General features: G+C 36.9%; 1 protein-coding gene across 2 annotated transcripts in view; it reads right to left on the bottom strand.

Moving 5' to 3' along the window:
- SENP8 (SUMO peptidase family member, NEDD8 specific) overlaps positions 1–19,031 on the bottom strand; it is a 46,408-nt gene that overhangs the window by 23,913 nt on the left and 3,464 nt on the right. Inside the window, exon 2 of one of the 2 annotated variants that reach the window (XM_029238771.1) lies at positions 4,428–5,555. The exons of the other annotated variant lie outside the window; for it this stretch is intronic. Within the exon in view, the coding sequence (XP_029094604.1) occupies positions 4,881–5,519 (639 nt within the window). The 5' untranslated portion in view covers positions 5,520–5,555 and the 3' untranslated portion in view covers positions 4,428–4,880. Of the gene's footprint in view, positions 1–4,427; positions 5,556–19,031 lie in introns of those variants that run through there. 2 annotated transcript variants of the gene reach the window in all.

The following is a 19,031-nucleotide window of genomic DNA, read 5'->3' as shown; positions in this document are numbered from 1 at the left end:
GGAAAAATGACATGTAACATACAAGGTAACTCCCATAAGGTTAAGAGCTGATTTCTCAGCAGAAACTCTACAAACCAGAAGGGAGTGGCATGATATACTTAGTGATGAAAGGGGAGAACTTACAACCAAGATTACTCTACCCAGCAAGGATCTCATTCAGATTCGATGGAGAAATCAAAAGCTTTACAGACAAGCAAAAGCTAAGAGAATTCAGCACCACCAAACCAGCTCTACAACAAATGCTAAAGGAACTTCTCTAAGTGGGAAACACAAGAGAAGAAAAGGACCTACAAAAACAAACCCAAAACAATTAAGAAAATGGTCACAGGAACATAAATATCGATAATTACCTTAAGCATGAATGGATTAAATGCTCCAACCAAATGACACAGGCTTGCTGAATGGATACAAAAACAAGACCTATATATATGCTGTCTACAAGAGACCCACTTCAGACCTAGGGACACATACAGACTGAAAGTGAGGGGATGGAAAAAGATATTCCATGCAAATGGAAATCAAAAGAAAGCTGGAGTAGCAATACTCATATCAAATAAGACTTTAAAATAAAGAATGTTACAAGAGACAAGGAAAGACACTTCATAATGATCAAGGAATCAATCCAAGAAGAAGATATAACAATTATAAATATATATGCACCCAACATAAGAGCAGCTCAATACATAAGGCAACTGCTAACATCTCTAAAAGAGGAAATCGACAGTAACACAATAATAGTGGGGGACTTTAACACCTCACTTACACCAATGGACAGATCATCCAAAGTGAAAATAAATAAGGAAACAGAAGCTTTAAATGACACAATAGACCAGATAGATTTAATTGATATTTACAGGACATTCCATCCGAAAACGGCAGATTACACTTTCTTCTCAAGTGCACATGGAACATTCTCCAGGATAGATCACATCTTGGGTCACAAATCACAAATCAATCCTCAGTAAATTTAAGAAAACTGAAATCATATCAAGCATCTTTTCTGACCACAATGCTATGAGATTAGAAATGAATTACAGGGAAAAAACCGTAAAAAACACAAACTCATGGAAGCTGAGCAATACGTTACTAAATAACTGAGACATCACTGAAGAAATCAAAGAGGAAATCAAAAAATACCTAGAGACAAATGACAATGAAAACACGGCAATCCAAAACCTATGGGATGCAGCAAAAGCAGTTCTAAGAGGGAAATTTATAGCTATACAAGCGTACCTGAAGAAACAAGAAAAATCTCAAATAAAGAATCTAATCTTACACCTAACGGAAAGAAGAACAAACAAAACCCAAAGTTAGCAGAAGGAAAGAAATCATAAAGATCAGAGCAGAAAGAAATGAAATAGAAACAAAGAAAACAATAGCAAAGATCAATAAAACTAAAAGCTGGTTCTTCGAGAAGATAAACAAAATTGATACACCATTAGCCAGACTCATCAAGAAAAAGAGGGAGAGGACTCAAATCAATAAAATTAGAAATGAAAAAGGAGAAGTTACAACAGACACCACAGAAATACAAAGCATCCTAAGAGACTACTACAAGCCACTCTATGCCAATAAAATGGACAACCTGGAAGAAATGGACAACCTGGAAGAAATGGACAAATTCTTAGAAAGGTATAACCTTCCAAGACTGAACTAGGAAGAAATAGAAAATATGAACAGACCAATCACAAGTAATGAAATTGAAACTGTGATTAAAAATCTTCCAAAAAAGAAAAGTCCAGGACCAGATGGCTTCACATGTGAATTCTATCTAACATTTAGAGAAGAGCTAACACCCATCCTTCTCAAAGTCTTCCAAAAAGTTGCAGAGGAAGGAACACTCCCCACACTCACTCTATGAGGCCACCATCACCCTGATACCAAAACCAGACAAAGATACTACAAAAAAAGAAAATTACAGACCAATATCACTGATGAATATAGATGCAAAAATCCTCAACAAAATACTAGCAAACAGAATCCAACAACACATTAAAAGGATCATACACCATGATCAAGTGGGATTCATCCCAGGGGTGCAAGGATTCTTCAATATATACAAATCAATCAATGTGATACACCATATTAACAAATTGAAGAATAAAAACCATATGATCATCTCAGTAGATGCAGAAAAAGCTTTCAACAAAATTCAACACCGATTTATGATAAAAACTCTCCAGAAAGTGGGCATAGAGGGAGCCTACCTCAACATAATAAAGGCCATATATGACAAACCCACAGCAAACATCATTCTCAATGGTGAAAAACTGAAAGCATTTCCTCTAAGATCAGGAACAAGACAAGGATGTCCACTCTCATCACTATTATTCAACACAGTTTTGGAAGTCCTAGCCATGGCAACTAGAGAAGAAAAAGAAATAAAATACAAATTGGAAAAGAAGAAGTAAAACTGTCACTGTTTGCAGGTGATATGATACTACACATACAGAATCATAAAGATGCCACCAGAAAACTACTACAGCTAATCAATGAATTTGGTAAAGTTGCAGGATACAAAATTAATGCATAGAAACCTCCTGCATTCCGATATACTAATGATGAAAAATCTGAAAGAGAAATTAAGGAAACACTCCCATTTACCACTGTAACAAAAAGAATAAAATACCTAGGAATAAACCTACCTAGGGAGACAAAAGACCTATATGCAGAAAACTATAAGACACTGATGAAAGAAATTAAAGATGATACCAACAGATAGAGAGATATAGCATGTTCTTGGATTGGAAGGATCAACACTGTGAAAATGACTATAATACCCAAAGCAATCTACAGATTCAATGCAATCCCTATCAAATTACCAATGGCATTTTTTTACAGAACTAGAACAGAAAGTCTTAAAATTTGTATGGAGACACAGAAGACCCCGAATAGCCAAAGCAGGCTTGAGGGAAAAAAGCGGAGCTGGAGGAATCAGACTCCCTGAGTTCAGACTATACTACAAAGTTACAGTAATCAAGACAATATGGTACTGGCACAAAAACAGAAATATAGATCAATAAACAAGATAGAAAGCTCAGAGATAAACGCACACACCTATGGTCAACTAATGTATGACAAAGGAGGCAAGGATACACGATGGAGAGGAGATAGTCTCTTCAATCAGTGGTGCTGGGAAAGCTGGACAGCTACATGTATAAGATGAAATTAGAGCACTCCCTAACACCATACACAAAAATAAACTCAAAATGGATTAGAGATCTAAATGTAAGACCAGACACTATAAAACTCTTAGAGGAAAACATAGGAAGAACACTCTTTGACATAAATCACAGCAAGATCTTTTTTGATCCACCTCCTAGAGTAATGGAAACAAAAACAAAAATAAAGAAATGGGACCTAATGAAACTTCAAAACTTTTGCACAGGAAAGGAAACCATAAATAAGACGAAAAGACAACCCTCAGAATGGGAGAAAATATTTGCAAATGAATCAATGGACAAAGGATTAATCTCCAAACTATATAAACAGCTCTTGCAGCTCAATATTAAAAAAACAAACAACCCAATCCAAAAATGGGCAGAAGGCCTAGACATTTCTCCAAAGAAGACATAAAGATGGCCAAGAAGCACATGAAAAGCTGCTCAACATCACTAATTATTAGAGAAATGCAAATCAAAACTACAATGAGGTATCACTTCACACCAGTTAGAATGGGCATCATCAGAAAATCTACAAACAACAAATGCTGGACAGGGTGTGGAGGAAAGGGAACCCTCTTGCACTGTTGGTGGAAATGTAAATTGATACAGCCACTATAGAGAACAGTATGGAGGTTCCTGAAAAAGCTAAAAATAGAATTACCATATGATCCAGCAATCCCACTACTGGGCATATACCCAGAGAAAACCATAATTCAAAAAGGCACGTGCACCCCAATGTTCACTGCAACACTATTTACAATAGCCAGGTCATGGAAGCAACCTAAATGTCCATCGACAGACGAATGGATAAAGAAGATGTGTTACATATATACAATGGAATATTACTCAGCCATAAAAAGGAACGAAATTGGGTCATTTGTTGAGATGCGGATGGACCTAGAGACTGTCATACAGAGTGAAGTAAGTCAGAAAGAGAAAAACAAATATCGTATATTAACGCATATATGTGGAACCTATAAAAATGGTACAGATGAACCGGTTTGCACGTCGGAAACTGAGACACAGATGTAGAGAACAAATGTATGGACACCAAGGGGGGAAAGCGGCGGGGGGGTGGGGTGGGGCTGGTGTGATGAATTGGGCGATTGGGATTGAAATGTATACACTGATGTGTATAAAATTGATGATTAATAAGAACCTGCTGTATAAAAAAATAAAATTAAAAAAAAAAACAATCCTTTTACATGTCGCTAGGCACTAACTAAAAATCAACAGAATAGCACAGTGAGTTGCAATACGGCTTTTAAATTGTTTATTTAGTTATAGGTCATGTTAAGTCAAATCCCTTTTGACAAAAAAAATATGTGGGCTGTGCAATAAGTTTTTGGTTCTGCTATAATTTTCTTCTTGCATTCTAGACTTCACATAGTCTTAATTTGTTTTACTGATCACTGCTTTTCATTTGGAATAAGCCAATGTGGATAAGGGAGACCAAAAGGGAATTAATAAGTGTTAAGATAGCTTGGTTTTAAGGTTTTGGTGCATATTTTCAAGACAGTTCCACAGAACATATTGCTCTCAAGTTAGGGTTAAAGTGAAACTCTCCATTAGGATAATACAGAGGATAACATTCTCTCAGGAAAAAGTAAGAATTTTAACCTTTCCTCTACCAGGCATCTTCCCTCAGGCACTGAGCCATCCAAATACATGGGGAGAGGCGAGGAGACTTCAAAAGTCACAAATATATTTCAACAGCTAATTTTTAGCAAGTGTGGCAATGAGATCTTTCCATTCTCCTCTCTTCTTTGTGATGTACGTAGGAGTGAGTAGCTGCAATAGTGATTCTGGCTGTTGCCTGAAGTAGTTCTGACACAAGGCCTCAGTGTTACATATCACGTACATCCCACAGTCATAGCTGTTTTGTTGAGCAGGGGCTTTCTCTTCCACAAAGGCCAATTTGTCTCCTTTTCTGCCTAAGAAAGCCTCTAGTTTCTCTGCTACCTGCTTTGCATGGACTGAGTTGCTCCTACTATGAGAATCATAATGAAAAAAGCTATTTTTATCTTGGAGATAAACCAACAAACTCCAATGGGTTCCCCCAGCTGCCTGGTTGGAATTATCATTGATGGCTAAAAATACAACTCTCTTGTGAGGGAGGTCCAAGGGTTCAAGGAACATGGCGATCTCTGCTGGGTTGCCAGTGCACTTGATGAACTGGGTGACTTCAGGGCTGATGAAGCAGACATGGTCAGAACAGTCATGAAACTGACTGTTGGCAAAGTACTCAAAGGCAAACCCAATAATATGGTCATTGAGCCAGCTTGGAGGATCCAATAGTGAGACATCTGATTGCCGCAGTAGACTGTCCATGTAACTCAAGACTACTGGGTCCATCTTGTACTGACCAGGGCTGCTCAGAAATTCCAGAAGCTGAAGGAGAGGCAGAAGACAATATTTACTGTTGAATATGATACTTGGCTGTAAAATGGGGATCATAAATATCAACTACTCTTACAAGGTTTTGGGTAAGGATTAAATATAACTGTAAAGTGTTTAGCAACAATGTCTGGCTAAGAGTAAACACTCAAAAAAACCCTCTAGCTTATGTGCTTTATGTTAACAATTAGTTAGAATGAAAACTTTGGAAATTCTGCATCTGAAATAGTAAGCATGGATTTAAAATCTCCTCTTTAAATGCAGAGATTGGTTAAAATTATAACTAATGTTTTACCAAACTCTATAGCATTAACCATATATTTGGCCCTTTAATGAATATGCATGATAAGAATGGCAAATTGTTTTTATATTAAAGATGAATTCTCAGGGCTTTCCTGGTGGTGCAGTGGTTAAGAATCTGCCTGCCAATGCAGGGGACATGGGTTCGAGCCCCGGTCCAGGAAGGTCCCACACGCCGTGAAGCAACTGGGCCCGTGTGCCACAACTGCTGAGCCTGCGCTGTAAAGCCTGTGAGCCACAACTGCTGAAGCCTGCGTGCCTAGAGCCCGTGCTCCGCAACGAGAGGCCGCCGCAATGAGAGGCCCGCACACCGCAACGAAGACTGGCCCCTGCTTGCCAAAACTAAGAAAGCCTGCGTGCAGCAACGAAGACCCAACTCAGCCAAGAATAAATAAATTAATTAATTTAAAAAAAGATGAATTTTCAGCGTCCCATTTAAATGTTACTAATTACTAAGGGAAATAGCTTCCATTTCAAAATTAATTTTCAAGAGATAAGATAAAATATTGCTTCCTCATTCCATAATGGAAAGTGACAGTGATTAGAGTAGTTAAAAGGAACTGTAATTTCAAGAACAGAAAATCATGAGTAATACAAATGAAATTCATTCCTGATTCTGCCCAGTTATGAACATGAGTGACAGTCTTTCCCATCTTTAACCTCGAGGGGTAAGACAGAGACTACAGAAATTCTTCGGGCACTGAAAGGTAGTGTGGCACAGGAATCATGAGACCTGGGTCTAGCCCTAGTTCTACCACTGATTTGCTAGTATCATCCTGATTAAGTCATTTAATTGATTTTGATTTTGTCCTTGTTTTTGGTCATCTGTAAAAAGGCCCCAGAAAGTTGTAGAAAAGGCCAAATAATTTTACTCGAAGGTATTAAAAAAGTATAAAATGTTGTACAAATAGTATTTATGTTATTAATTGGATGATATTAGTAAGATGATTGGACAATCTGGATAGAGCTCCAAACTAATCAAAGGAAATGAGGCTTGGAAACAAATATCCATTCATATTACCTTGTTCAAACAAAGGCATGACTAACTTAGAGTGGGAGCAAGACAAGTCATATAGTAAGATTAATATGCTCATGATCACCTGAGGTAAGGTGCTAACAGAGACAAGAAATGTGATAAGTGTGGTAATATAATATTTGAACCTAACAGAGGTCACTGCTATGCACTCACTTGGCAGCATAGCAATATTTCTAAAAATCATAAAGCAATAAACTGTCACATGCAGATTGTGAGTACAAAGCAAAGCATATTGTAAGACAATAACACTGCTATGAAAGACTGGGCTAGAATAGTGACATCAATTTAATCAATTCTGGCCATTAGACCAGTTATTTTACCACTTGGTTACACTATTAAAACAATAAAATTTTGAACACAACCATTTTCATGTAATCAAAACCCTACAAAAACCCATACAGAAAAATAAATATACCCCTGAAGAAAACACCTCAAGTAATGAGGTAGCTAGGAAGCACCAAAGACGGGTTTTTTGTGCATACAGTGTATCATAATATGAACTATTTCAGAAGTAATACAAGGCTGTTGATGAGTGTGTATATCAATCTGTATAAAATAAGATGGCATGAATTAAGATTTTCTTAAGAAGAATAACTTCAGCACAGACATAAACTGGAGCCAGGAATGAAGTTAACGAGGCATAGAGTACACTTGTTATGGGTGGGCCACAAATTTGGCTCTTGCCTTTTGGCAGCTAACCAGAGAGTGTTAAGTTAAACATTCACAATGTCCTTAAGGTAAAAACAAAGCAATTGCTCTGGAGAGGTAAAAGCATTCTTTGCATTAAGGTCAGACAGATTTCTCTCAAGGAATTTTCATAAAAGACATGGTGTATTATAATGAATGTCCCATAATATCCTTATAAAAGATGAAACAGTTTCAGAGGACTGTTTCTTACAATGATCCTTAATATCCAGCCTGATGGCAAATGAGCAAACAGCAATCTAGTAAAAGCAGCTGTGGGAGGCTAGGTGCTCAGCTGGCTGCTGCTGTGACTGGATTTAAGAATATATGAGTATGAAAAGGGAATGACTGCATGTGCATCGAGCAAGGCTCCCTGACTCTCCCCCTCATGCCTTCAATGACTATGAGGAGTGGTAAGGGCCAGACTGTACTGCCTGGCAAATACCTGGAGACCTGCTCTCTATGCTGACCGCTGAAATCAGACCCACACCTTAACAGCAAACCCAACTAGGGGTAGAAGCCCACAAGAAGAGTGCCTGAACAGACAGGCATCTCACCTTGGACGGAGTGTCTACAGGCAGGGCCAAGATTTTCTTCAGAAAACAATTTTTGTGTTTTGTTTCTTTGATTTTGAAAACATCCAACATACAGACATTGGGTCAATCAGGACTTAATTCTATTCCATACAGCATGATTGCAATAGCTTAACCTCAACAATTCTTTTTTTTTTTTTTTTTTTTTGCGGTACGCGGGCCTCTCACTGTTGTGGCCTCTCCCGTTGCGGCAGGCTCCGGACGCGCAGGCTTAGCGGCCATGGCTCACGGGCCCAGCTGCTCCGCGGCATGTGGGATCTTCCCGGACCGGGGCACAAACCCGTGTCCCATGCATCGGCAGGCGGACTCTTAACCACTGCGCCACCAGGGAAGCCCTAACCTCAATAATTCTAAAGCAGATGGAACCAGACTGGCCTTTGGGCAAACCACCTTGGCCACGAAAATGGATGCTAAACTTCATATCGGAAGACTTGAAATTTAGACTCCATTATGTTAACTCATTGGCTACATGATCATAAACAAACTACTTCATTTCTTTAAGACACAGTTTCCTTTTCTGTAAAGTGAAAATATTAATACATGACCTTTACCAACGGGTATTTGTCAGTATTTAATGAAGAAACGTAAGTAACTAATACTTAAAAAAAATATAAAAGTAGTATTTCCAGATATCTACTGGGTCATCAGGAAATTTATATCCTGACAACTGGTAACTGTAGTGATTCACACTGAACAAATGTTTATTGAGTGTTTCCTATGTGCTAGGGGCTAGAAAATCAGAATGGGGATAAGATAGTCATAGTTCCTACCCTCACTGAGCTTAAGCCTATTATGCTATATAATGAATACATAATGAATATATATATCTCTTTTAGTCAATAAACACCTATTGAGTACCTAATATTAGGTGTCATGGGAGATACAAAGATGTGTAAGGTAGCTTACACTCAAAGAAGAAGCCCATAAGCCACAAATAAAATGAATGGGAATTCAAAAGAGGGAAATGGATGGAGAGCTCGGATCAGGAAAGACTTCAAGGAGAAAGTGGCATAAAAGTGGGCTCTTGAAAGGCAGGTAGAGTTGCACGTGTAGAAGGGCATTAAGAAGGCAGAGAGGCAAGGAAAGTGCCTTTAAGTGTGTAGTCCAGTTTGTCTGGAATGAAGTGGGAGTAGGGATGTAGGTGAAGGCTGGAGGAGGATTATCAGAAGCTAAGTGTTGATAGACTGATTTCCAAGTGTAAAGTGTAGAACTTATACTGGAGAAAATGTGGAGCCATTAATGGCTTTGTCAGTGCTTTAGGAAGATTAATGATTCAGGCATAGTATACAGGATTAACTGGTAGGGAGAGAAATTGGAGGTAGAGATCAACTAGATTTTCATTGAAAGTAAAGGTAGGAGGACATGACCTAAACCAGGCGAAATGGTAGTAGGAGAGAGGCAAGGAGGAAAAGATATTATAGACAGAGTATCAATAAGGGATCAGAGGAGGGTAGATAAGAGAGAAGAATTAAGAAACGGTCTGGAAGCTTTCGTTGGAGTGACTGGAAGAACAGTGATCCCATCATTAATGGAGTAAGGGAAAAGGAGATGGAAGGGGACCTAGCACAAGACCCAGGAGCCATTTGGAACTATCCTAGGGTTATATCCTTTCTATATAGTGAGCACTGTGCTTAGCATATCTGAGGTACAATAAATGTTTGTCAGATGAATGAACCTTTTTAAAAAGGGAGTCAGAAAATACAGATTAGGAAAAAAGGGAAATAAGGCATTTTAAGATTTTTGTTTTGTCTGTAACATCCCCATTTTTGCTTTGGTTTTGTGTCTTGTCTGTTTTTTCTCTGTTGATTAGTAGTAAATTCCTTCAGAATTAAGAGACCTATGTATCTGGTCCTGGTGGATGGTAAGGAATATTGGGGAGACAATGACCTCCTCATAGTTCTATCTGTAAAATCCTACAAAATATAGTATAGTCATTTTCACAATGTTGATTCTTCCAATCCAAGAACATAGTATATCTCCCCATCTGTTTGAATGAAATTAGAACACTCCCTAACACCATACACAAAAATAAACTCAAAATGGGTTGATTAAAGACCAAAATGTAAGGCCAGACACTATCAAACTCTTAGAGGAAAACATAGGCAGAACACTCTATGACATAAATCACAGCAAGATCCTTTTTGACCCACCTGCTAAAGAAATGGAAATAAAAACAAAAATAAACAAATGGGGCCTAATGAAACTTAAAAGCTTTTGCACAGCAAATGAAGCCATAAACAAAACAAAAAGACAACCCTCAGAATGGGAGAAAATATTTGCAAATGAAGCAACTGACAAAGCATTAATCTCCAAAATATACAAGCAGCTTATGCAGCTCAATATCAAAAAAATAAACAATCCAATCCAAAAATGGGCAGAAGACCTAAATAGACATTTCTCCAAAGAAGATATACAGATTGCCAACAAACAAATGAAAAGATGCTCAACATCACTAATCATTAGAGAAATGCAAGTCATAACTACAATGAGGTATCACCTCACACCAGTCAGAATGGCCATCATCAAAATATCTACAAACAATAAATTATGGAGAGGGTGTGGAGAAAAGGGAACCCTCTTGCACTGTTGGTGGGAATGTAAATTGATACAGCCACTATAGAGAACAGTATGGAGGCTCCTTAAAAAACTAAAAATAGAACTACCATACGACCCAGCAATCCCACTACTGGGCATATACCCTAAGAAAACCATAATTCAAAGAGTCATGTACCACAATGTTCATTGCAGCACTAGTTACAATAGCCAGGACATGGAAGCAACCTAAGTGTCCATCAACACATGAATGGATAAAGATGTGGCACATATATACAATGGAATTTTACTCAGCCATAAAAAGAAACGAAATTGAGTTATTTGCAGTGAGGTGGATGGACCTAGAGCCTGTCATACAGAGTGAAGTAAGTCAGAAAGAGAAAAACAAATACCGTATGCTAACACATATATATGGAATCTAAAAAAAAAAACATGGTTCTGATGAACCTAGGGGCAGGACAGGAATAAAGACACAGAGGTAGAGAATGGACTTGAGGACAGGGAGGGGGAAGGGTAAGCTGGGACAAAGTGAGAGAGTAGCACTGACATATATACACTACCAAATATAAAACCAATAGCTAGTGGGAAGCAGCTGCATGGCACAGGGAGATCAGCTCGGTGCTCTGCAACCACCTAGAAGGGTGGGATAGGGAGGGTGGGAGGGAGATACAAGAGGGAGGGGATATGGCGATATACGTATGCATACAGCTGATTCAATTTGTTATACAGCAGAAACTAACACAACACTGTAAAGCAATTATACTCCAATAAAGATGTTAAAAAAATATATAGTATAGTTTTATATTTTGGAGCCAGGAGGCTTTGAGTTCAGGATCTGACTTTGCCCCTTGCTATCTGTGTGACTCTGGACAAGTTATTCATCCTCTTTCCTGGCCTCATTTTCTTCATCTGTAAAAGGAGGTAATAATAAAACCTGTCTCTCAAGAGTTGCTTTGTGAATTAAAAACACGAGTGAAAAGACTCAGCACATTGTCTGGTAGATAGCAAGCTCTCAAAAAAAAAATTGTTTCCTGCCCTGTTCTCTATATATTTGCGGTGGTAATAATGGATCTTAAAGATTTCTTGAAAATAAAGCATCTGTTTGTCTCTTTATATAAAGCCACAAAGTCACCAAGGATAGATCTAGCCAGGGCATGACTCTGCACTCTTGTACTTTACCTTTGGCATAAGCAGAGTGAATGCTAACTCCAGAGAAAAGCAGTCTCTCAACCTGAGTGAAGCGTGCTGTTAATGTGTTGTCAGCATACACAAATCTTGTGGTTACAGGGTTTAGTTTATTATATCTTCCAACTTCTGTAGCTAAATGAAGTGAACACTGAATTCATAGTATAGAACACTTCCCAAATATTTAATTTTAACAAAAGGAAGAGACTATTTTTCATATTAATCTTAAAATCCTTAAAATGCATACTACTTGAATATTTCTGTTTGTTATAAAAACAGGGAAATTAAATAAAAATAAAAATTAATTTAAAGGGAAAGTTTATAATTCAATAGGAACCATTCTGATTTCCTGCTGATATAAGTAAGGCAAGAAGCTGCAGGTTCAGTAGAAAAAACACTAGGCTGGGAGTCAGTAGACTTGGGATTCAGTTCAGATCTGCAATCAACCAGTTGTTTGACTCTGGAGAAGACATTTTAAACTTCTGGGTCTCAGCTTCATCATCTGTAAAGTGAGGTTTGGACTAGATAAATAGCGGTTCTAGCCAGGGATACACGTTTGAATCACCTATGGAGATTTTAAAGAACACACATGATCTATCTCTGGGGGGAGGGTCTGGGCACCTGTATTTTTAAGATGTTTCCAAGTGATTCTATGATTTCTAAAAGACTCCTCTAGCTCTAGGGTTGTACAATTCTAAGCTCTAATCTTTGCAAATTTAAAAATCTTCCCTTGTGGGAAGTAGCCGCATAGTACAGGGAGATCAGCTCAGGGCTTTGTGTCCACCTAGAGGGGTGGGATAGGGAGGGTGGGAGGGAGACACAAGAGGGAGGAGATATGGGGATATATGTATATGTATAGCTGATTCACTTTGTTATACAGCAGAAACTAACACACCATTGTAAAGCAATTATACTCCAATAAAGATGTTAAATACAATACAATAAAATAAAAATCTTCCCTTCCTATTTAAAGTCTTACTGGAACAAAGTCATGCTCATTTCTTTATATATTCTTTATGGCTGCTTTTGAGCTATAAGAGCTGAGTAGCCTGCAAAGTCTAATATATTTACTGTTTGCCCTCTTAGAGAAAAACTTTGCCAATCCCTGTTTTAGACCACTATAATGTAACCTACTGTAAATGTCTAGGCTGAATTAATTTTAAGAGCTTTTAGAGATCTAGTAAAGCATTGGAGCTATTTGTTAAAATATCTTAAAGGCAGTTTCCAAGTAGATTAACCTTTAACTAGAGGTGTTACTGCTGATTCAGTTGGAATTTTTGATGAGCAAATACTTAAAAATACTAATTACAGTGGATATAAGAATTGCCTACATTAGAGATGCATAAATATTCATAAGATCAAAATTATACATGAAGTTTTTAATTAACAAGCATTTCATAAGGTATGCATCAATTCTCATAACTTCTGGGAAAATATGCCTGTTGTGGTTAAAACCACAGTAGTGAGCCAGATAAGTTTTACTGTAAAGCCCCAAAGAAAACACTATCCCAGAACTGTAACTTTTATTCATTTTTCCCCCTAATTATTCAGAAAGGGTTCCTTAAAAAAGAAAAAAAAAAAAGGAACAGCCTCATTCAGTTATGTTTTTAAACACTACAAAGGGCAAAGTGCAGCTATTTACTCATTTTAAGTGAAGATTATAACAGTTAGTAGTTTTGAAATGCAGTTCCCCTTTCCCCTCCTCACTCCCTTCAGTTTTTGTTTTAAATTGTATCAAACTGCAAACGCTCACAGATGTGGTCTGTGCTCCTCTAACTAGATACATGGCTATGTGCCAGCAGGTATTGACAGACAAAAGCAAACAAACACACCCACACACCGAAAATCAAACATAGGCTAATAATCCCAGTGCATCTTCCTAGAGCTTCAATTTCACTAATTTTTGGGGAAAAGAGCTAAGCAATTTAATCTTAAATATTGATATTTTTATATCTTAAATACTTAAAACGTTTAAATCAGTAACTTACATCTTAATTAACATAAACATGGACATAATGTAGCATAAAATGCAAAATCAGCATAGATTTTTAAAATAAGAAATTTCCAGAGAACTTTTGCACCTGAGAAAGGCGATTTTCTATCCTTGTGGTTACAGGGTTTAGTTTATTATATCTTACAACTTCTGTAGCTAAATGAAGTGAACACTGAATTCATAGTATAGAACACTTCCCAAATATTTAATTTTAACAAAAGGAAGAGACTATTTTTCATATTAATCTTAAAAACCTTAAAATGCATACTACTTGAATATTTAGGATTCTTAGGAACCAGATTCCCTAAAAATTAATAAAGACATGAGCAAAACCTTATGCTTTAGCAGCTTAAATGTGTATAGGAGCAAGACAATTATTGAAGCAAATTTATTCATTTGGTCAAAATACATTTATTCGTGTTTTCTGTGTGCCAATTTTGCCTACAATAATGACTAGAAATTGAACCTAATATTATATAATGAAAATATAGACATCATCCCTGAACTTTCTATTTTCTTCATACCTCCTCTCCAATTGATAAGTCCTATTGATTCTACAGCCAAAATGTTCTGAACCTGTCCAATGGTTTTCATCTTTACTTCCATCACAGTCAAGTCCATCAACATTTCTTATCTTGATATAGCCTAACAGGTCTCCTTACTTCTACTATTGACCCCTCCAGTAAATTGTTCATACAGCTGTCAGAGTAATTGTTTAAAAATGTCAGGTCACACCTGTCCTGTTTAAAACCCTCTGGTAGCACACTATTACACTCAGAAAAAAAGGTGAATGCCCTGCCCTAGCTGCTTACAAACACTCTGCATGATCACATGGCCCCAGCCACCGCTCCACTCTCATTTCCATCACTCTTCCCCCTTGCCCACTAAGCTCAAGCCACACCAATTTTCTTTTTATTCTTCAAACACACCATGCTTTTTTTCTCCTGAGGGCTGGGGTACTAGCTGTGCCTGAACCTTCTAGTGGTTGGCTCCATGTGTTGGGTAGATTTCAGTTTAAATGTCACTTATTCACAGAGATCTCCCATGATCAGTCAAAATAAGAGGCCCCCCAGTCACTCTCTTGTCCTTTAATTTCAATTCCTTGCATAGCACTTGTGGCTGTCTGACAGTTTTCTTTTTCATTTATTTGTTTCTTGATTAACACTCCCCCTCCCCAGGCCAAAAATGTAAGCTCCATGAGCATAGAGAATAAAGGAACTTGTCTGCCTAAACTTGTTTACTACCTTGGCCCCCTGGGCCTAAAACAAAACTTGTCGGGCAGACAATAAATAATAATTGAAGAATAAATGAATGAATAATGGAGTATGGATCTTCACATGATATATATCATGTTCTGCAGAGAAATTTTTACCTTTATAGTCTTAGAAGTGTAAAGGCCTTTACTATCCCTTCTAGTCTAACTTCCTACTCCATGCAGGAATTTTTCATTTCTGCTCTCAGGGAAAAATGTGCAGGAGCCTGGCTTACAACTAGCTGTGTAATACTGGAGCAGAAACAGATAAATCAATGCAACAGTACAAAAACAAATCCATGCATTTTAGAAATTTTAAATATGATGATGAAGACATTATAAATCAGTGGGAGAAATTTATGGATTGTTCCATTTTCAGTGAACACTATGTTCTATAGCAGTGCTATCCAGTAGGACTTTCCGTGATGATGGAAATAAATGTCCTTTATCTGCAATGTCCAATATAGTAGCCACTAGCCACATGTGGCTATTGAGCACTTGAAAATGGCTAGTGAGACTGAGGGACTGATTTTATTTATTTTAATTAATTTAAACTTAAATTGAGATAGCTACATGTGGGTAGTGGCTACTATTTTGGACAGCATAGTTCCATAGGATTTCATAGGTATTTCTGGAAAGAAAAAAGATTATATGGTTAAGTAAGTTAGGGAAATGCTGCATCCTAAAACTCTGTATTGTTGCTTGTTGCACAAGCATATTAGAGGCTACGAGAGGTTCTGCAATAAAGAAAATTAACTATTCTTGGTCTGATTTTTTTCCCAACTCATTTGACCAATGAAATCCTTTTTGTGGTTGTTTTGGTATATTATCTATTAACACCTTATTGTCTGTGCAGTGAAGTTTGGGATATGCTAACTGGGTAATTTAATAAATGGCACTGGAACAAGTTGTTAATCATTCGATTAAAAAATGAAGTGAGATCCCTACTTCAGACCTCATATCGAATTATATTTCAGATGGAGTGAAATTTAAATGTTAAAAAGTGAAACAAAAATATTAAAAGAAAATAGAGCTTAAAAACACTTATACAACTGGTCAATAAACACATGAAAAGATACTCAACACCTTACTAGTAATCAAAGAAATGTAAGTTGAAGTAACATTTCATTTTTTACCTGTGAAATTAGCAAACATGTGGAAAACTGATAATAACCAGCATTGCTGAGTAACTATGGGAAAATGGGCATTCTTATTGTTAACAGAAATGTAAACAAATGCAAGCTTTTTGAAGGATAATTTGCCATTATATTTTAATATTTAAGAAATGTCTATAGGTAGGTATTACACTTTCAGAAATTTATCTGAAGGGAAACATTAGGATATGTGCAAAAATTTAACAGGGATGTTTACCACAGCAATATTTATAACAGAAAAATTGGAAACAATCTCAAAGTTTAAAAGAGGACTGGTAAATTTAAATAATAGGATTTCCATTCAATGGAATACTTTGCAGCCATTAAAAAATGAAGTTATAGAAATAAATTTATTGACACAGAAATATGTTCATAATATGTTATGGAAAGAAAGGTTATATAAAAATCTGTACACAAATATACACAAAAATAGTCAAGAATGATAGCCATCTAAAGTTATATACAGTTTTCTTTAAGAATGGAATTTTAATACTTTTAAACTTTTTTCTTCTTTTGATATTGACTGCTTAATTTTTTCCCCTTTCTTTTTATAATGAGCACATACCAGTAAGTACAGCTATTTTCATTCAAGAAAAAAAAAAAGTACCACCTCCCACTCTTACACTGACCTAAAAATGTCTGTTTCTTCAACTCACAGGTCTCACTTTTGTCCTCTGGAAAAAAACAGTAAATCTAATCTCTCTTCTACAAAACTTCGAACACAAAGATTTAAATATAATCTGATGTTCATTAAGATTAGATTACGTCCAACTTCTAATGAATGATTCCCTTTGCAATTTCACAAAAAGAATCACATCCAAGACCAAATGTGCTTTTCATGGCAGCATAAGCAGAAAAATTTTCAGGAAGGAAGTTGAAGCCTTATTTTTTGGTTTCAATTTCCCCTAATTAAACGTTTCCTTTTAATGCTAGCCTAAACCATCCAGAGATTTGTATAAAGTGGCATGTTAAAAATTACCATCAAGTTTTTACATCCCTGTTGAAGACAAAGATTATATTTTACTCAACCCTGCTATCTTCAGTGCGTGAAAACACAAAATTGTTATAAACATAGGAAGATTTCTCAATTTTATAAATTATTTATAAATTTGAACAATATTACTCTAACATGAATATTTTACAAATAGAGGAATTCAGCTCTCAAAGCAGAAAAACCATTTGGTATGATGATGATGCCTGTTAACTCTACAGCCATAAATTCCATTTGGCCCTACCTTGGGCCAGGGAGATAGACTAAGTAACCTTTTAGAATTTCTTCTAGCACTGAGGCTCTGCATTTATTGTTCTGTTACTTATTAGGCATGGCTATCGATGGCTAAGGGGTCATTGACCAGAAAAAGTACTTTATTCTTAGTCTACCATTTCTACTTCAAAGGTTCCATCTATAACTGTGTCACTATTTTTTTCCTTTACTTGGTGTAAACACCAGCATTTTTTTTTTTTGCGGTACGCGGGCCTCTCACTGTTGTGGCCTCTCCCGCTGCGTAGCACAGGCTCCGGACGCGCAGGCTCAGCGGCCATGGCTCACGGGCCCAGCAGCTCTGCGGCATGTGGGATCTTCCCGGACCGGGGCACGAACCCGTGTCCCCTGCATCGGCAGGCGGGCTCTCAACCACTGCGCCACCAGGGAAGCCCCACCAGCCTTTTCTTAAAATGATTTTGTTTTGCTTAAATTTTCTGAGAAATGACTTAACACAATTGGAAAATCTGAAGTGACTAGGGCTGTAAATAGTGTTTGGGGAGGACACTAGATTTAATGAGAGGTCTAAGATATTTTACAAAAGAGTAGACAGAATTTTACTTAGTATATAGCTAATATATCCTAGCTGATAAGATGTGGTCAAGCTAAAGTTATAATCTGCCTGGTTTCGTAAATAATCACTGTGTTTAGCCCACAGTAGCTATATACAAGCATTTTGTTTGAAAGAGTATAAAAAAGCCATCATCTTTTATTATTTGTCTTCGAGATTTCAAAGCCTGGTAAGTTATTTTTTTCATAGATAGTTAAGAGGTAAATTGTTATTACAAACTCCTATTTAATGGGTTTAAAAAATGTGCTTGGTGTATAGCAGGTGCTCAATAAATATTTAATGAACAAATGGAAGAAACAATGAATTTCTGTTTTACTGTACTGTGCTGACAGGAAAACAGTGTCTGATGGGACCCGATTATGACACAGAATTCTCTTAGCAATTTGTCTTTAAATGTTAATTAATATGAATACTTGTGAGTTATCTGACCAGGTCTGAACTATATATTATTAAGTAGGACTAAACATTTCCAGCAACTATATATTTTAGCTGCTAATATAAAGTGCCAAGTTGCTGCAACAAACAGTAGTGGGAAAATTACAGCCAGCTAAGGCCAGATATCCACAACCTATTGTTTTGAAGGAATTTAACCTATCACACTACTCTCAGAGAGCATTTATTTATTTTTTGGCCCTCAGGGAAGGCAGGCCTAGAACGATTTTTAAACCTACAATATAGATGCTCAAAAATAATAACTGTAACCAGGACAATTTTTCTCAGTATCATGACTGTCTTCTAGTGCTTTTATAACAGATGAAATGTGCGAAAGTGTAGTCATCTAATTGGAAGCCAGAGAAAGGAACTTCCAGAGATTTTCTGTAAGTAATAAAAATGCTTAAAATCTCTCATATGTGTCAAGTATTCTCTCTACTTTAAGATAGACCTATT

The sequence above is a fragment of the Monodon monoceros genome, unplaced genomic scaffold, assembly GCF_005190385.1.
Source record: "Monodon monoceros isolate NGI ecotype Baffin Bay Population unplaced genomic scaffold, NGI_Narwhal_1 Super_Scaffold_21, whole genome shotgun sequence".
Classification (NCBI taxonomy): domain Eukaryota; kingdom Metazoa; phylum Chordata; class Mammalia; order Artiodactyla; family Monodontidae; genus Monodon; species Monodon monoceros.
The sequence above is the reverse complement of the archived record's forward strand: the minus strand, read 5'-3'. Positions and strand labels throughout refer to the sequence as shown.